This window comes from Manacus vitellinus, unplaced genomic scaffold (assembly GCF_001715985.3).
Source record: "Manacus vitellinus isolate BGI_N305 unplaced genomic scaffold, ASM171598v3 scaffold_94_pilon, whole genome shotgun sequence".
Taxonomy (NCBI): domain Eukaryota; kingdom Metazoa; phylum Chordata; class Aves; order Passeriformes; family Pipridae; genus Manacus; species Manacus vitellinus.
In genome coordinates, this window is record NW_021940890.1 from 903801 (window position 1) to 905523 (window position 1723).

General features: G+C 51.8%; 1 protein-coding gene across 1 annotated transcript in view; it reads left to right on the forward strand.

The window, feature by feature from the left end:
• The window catches only part of FANCM (FA complementation group M), a gene marked incomplete at both ends in the record, with an annotated part of 50089 nt that overhangs the window by 43561 nt on the left and 4805 nt on the right, over window positions 1-1723 (forward strand). Inside the window, 2 exons of the mRNA XM_029965280.1 lie at window positions 91-215; window positions 1587-1721. Coding sequence (XP_029821140.1) covers window positions 91-215; window positions 1587-1721 — 260 coding nt within the window. The remainder of the gene's footprint in view (window positions 1-90; window positions 216-1586; window positions 1722-1723) is intronic.

Sequence of the window (1723 nt, forward strand, 5' to 3'; positions counted from 1 at the left end):
ACCCAAACCAGTCTGGGATTTATGACTGTAATTAAACATTCCTTGCTTTCCCCTGACTCTCTAAGGGCTGTGTTCCCTGTTCCCAGTCAGAGTCCAGTGATGACAGTGGGGATTTTGCCCAGAACTGGGGCAGGACCACGAGGAGCAGCTGCACAGCCCAGAACAAAGCCCGGCCAGGACGAGCCAAACGGCTCCGGAGCAGCTCCACAGCCAAGGTGTGTGTGGGACCCCACGTGTCTCCTGGCTATGGAAGGTCCTGTTTGGAGCAGCTGGCACTGGAGTTGGGGGGTGGGCACGGGGCTGGGCAGTCTGTGGTGTCAGGACACTGTCCAGGAGGGCTGAGGCTCAGCTGTTCCACACTAGTGCACTGCAAAGACTGGAGCTGAAATCTTGGAACTGGATAAAGATGTGAGCCCTGCCATCCCTTCCTGCCTGTCAGAGTCTGCAGGGCCCTGGTGACACAGTTCTGAAGCCAAATGACAATGTCCATTTTACAATCTTTAGAAATGCTCAAGGATTAGTCATCTCTGGGAGCTCAGGGTCTTGCCCAGAAATTAATATTATTATTATTATTATTATTATTATTTGCATTGGGATACTTGATCATATGAATTTACCCCCTACTCTTAGGGCTCAAACTTTGAACATTCAAGACAGCAATGGTCCCTCAACCCCAAATCTTAAATCTTAGCTCGGTATTTGATACTTTAGTCCATCACTGCAGCAGGAGAGGAAGCAGGGCCAGAATCATCCTAAGTGAAGAGCTCTTAAATATTTGTGGCTGTGGTTCCACTGGGCAGCAATTGCCATAATCAGGGCTCCAGGGCACAATACACTGGATATTTTTGATGTTTGAAAGATAATCTTCATTGTCAAGCCTTCCCTACAGTATCGGTGTTTTATATTCTGGGATACAAAGAATGAGGTGGATTAAAATCCATTTTTCAGTTAGATTGAAACATTTTTTTTAAGGTGGGACCAAGAGGATCATAGAAAAAGAGTGTGTCTGCTTAGGAAATTCTGCTGTGCCTTCACACTGACCTTACCTAAACATCCATAGTGATGGACAGGCCAGAATTCCAGATCCACGGGAGATCCCAGGCATTAAAACCACTGTGACCAGTCCACTATCAGTCAGGGAGCCCTGTCAGGAGAGAACTGCAATGAGATCAACACAGACTGTGACCAGAGCAGCCCCTGGCACTGGAGCCAGTAAATCCTTTAGGAGCTGGCACCTGAGCAGAAAAGGGTGAACCCGGGTGGGGTCAGGCTCTGAAGTTCCCACTGATTTGGGTTTGGGGGAATCCAGCCCTTCCAAAGGAACCCAGGTTTTTGACAGCAAATAAAAAGAGTCACACTGGGTGTATGAGCTGTAAAGCCCCCAGATGGTGTTGGGCAGCTCAGCCCCCTGTGTTGGTGACTGTGCCCGGGCTGTTCCCTGTCCAGGGGCACACAGGCCATGGGATTCTCCTGCCCAAGCCAGGAGCCCGGTGCCTGTGATGGTGCAGCTGCTGGCCTGCAGTGACTCGGGGTCTCAGGGCAGCATCAGTGCATCAGAACCCCCTGCAAGGCCCCTGTTTTCCCAGGCCACAGCCAGGCAGTTCCTGGAGGAGGAGGCAGAGCTGTCCCAGCACGGGGCTCAGGGGCTGTCGTCGGACGAGAGCGACGGCGCCGAGGACGAGCTGAGCTCCTCCATGGCCCAGTTCCTCAACGACGAGGGGGA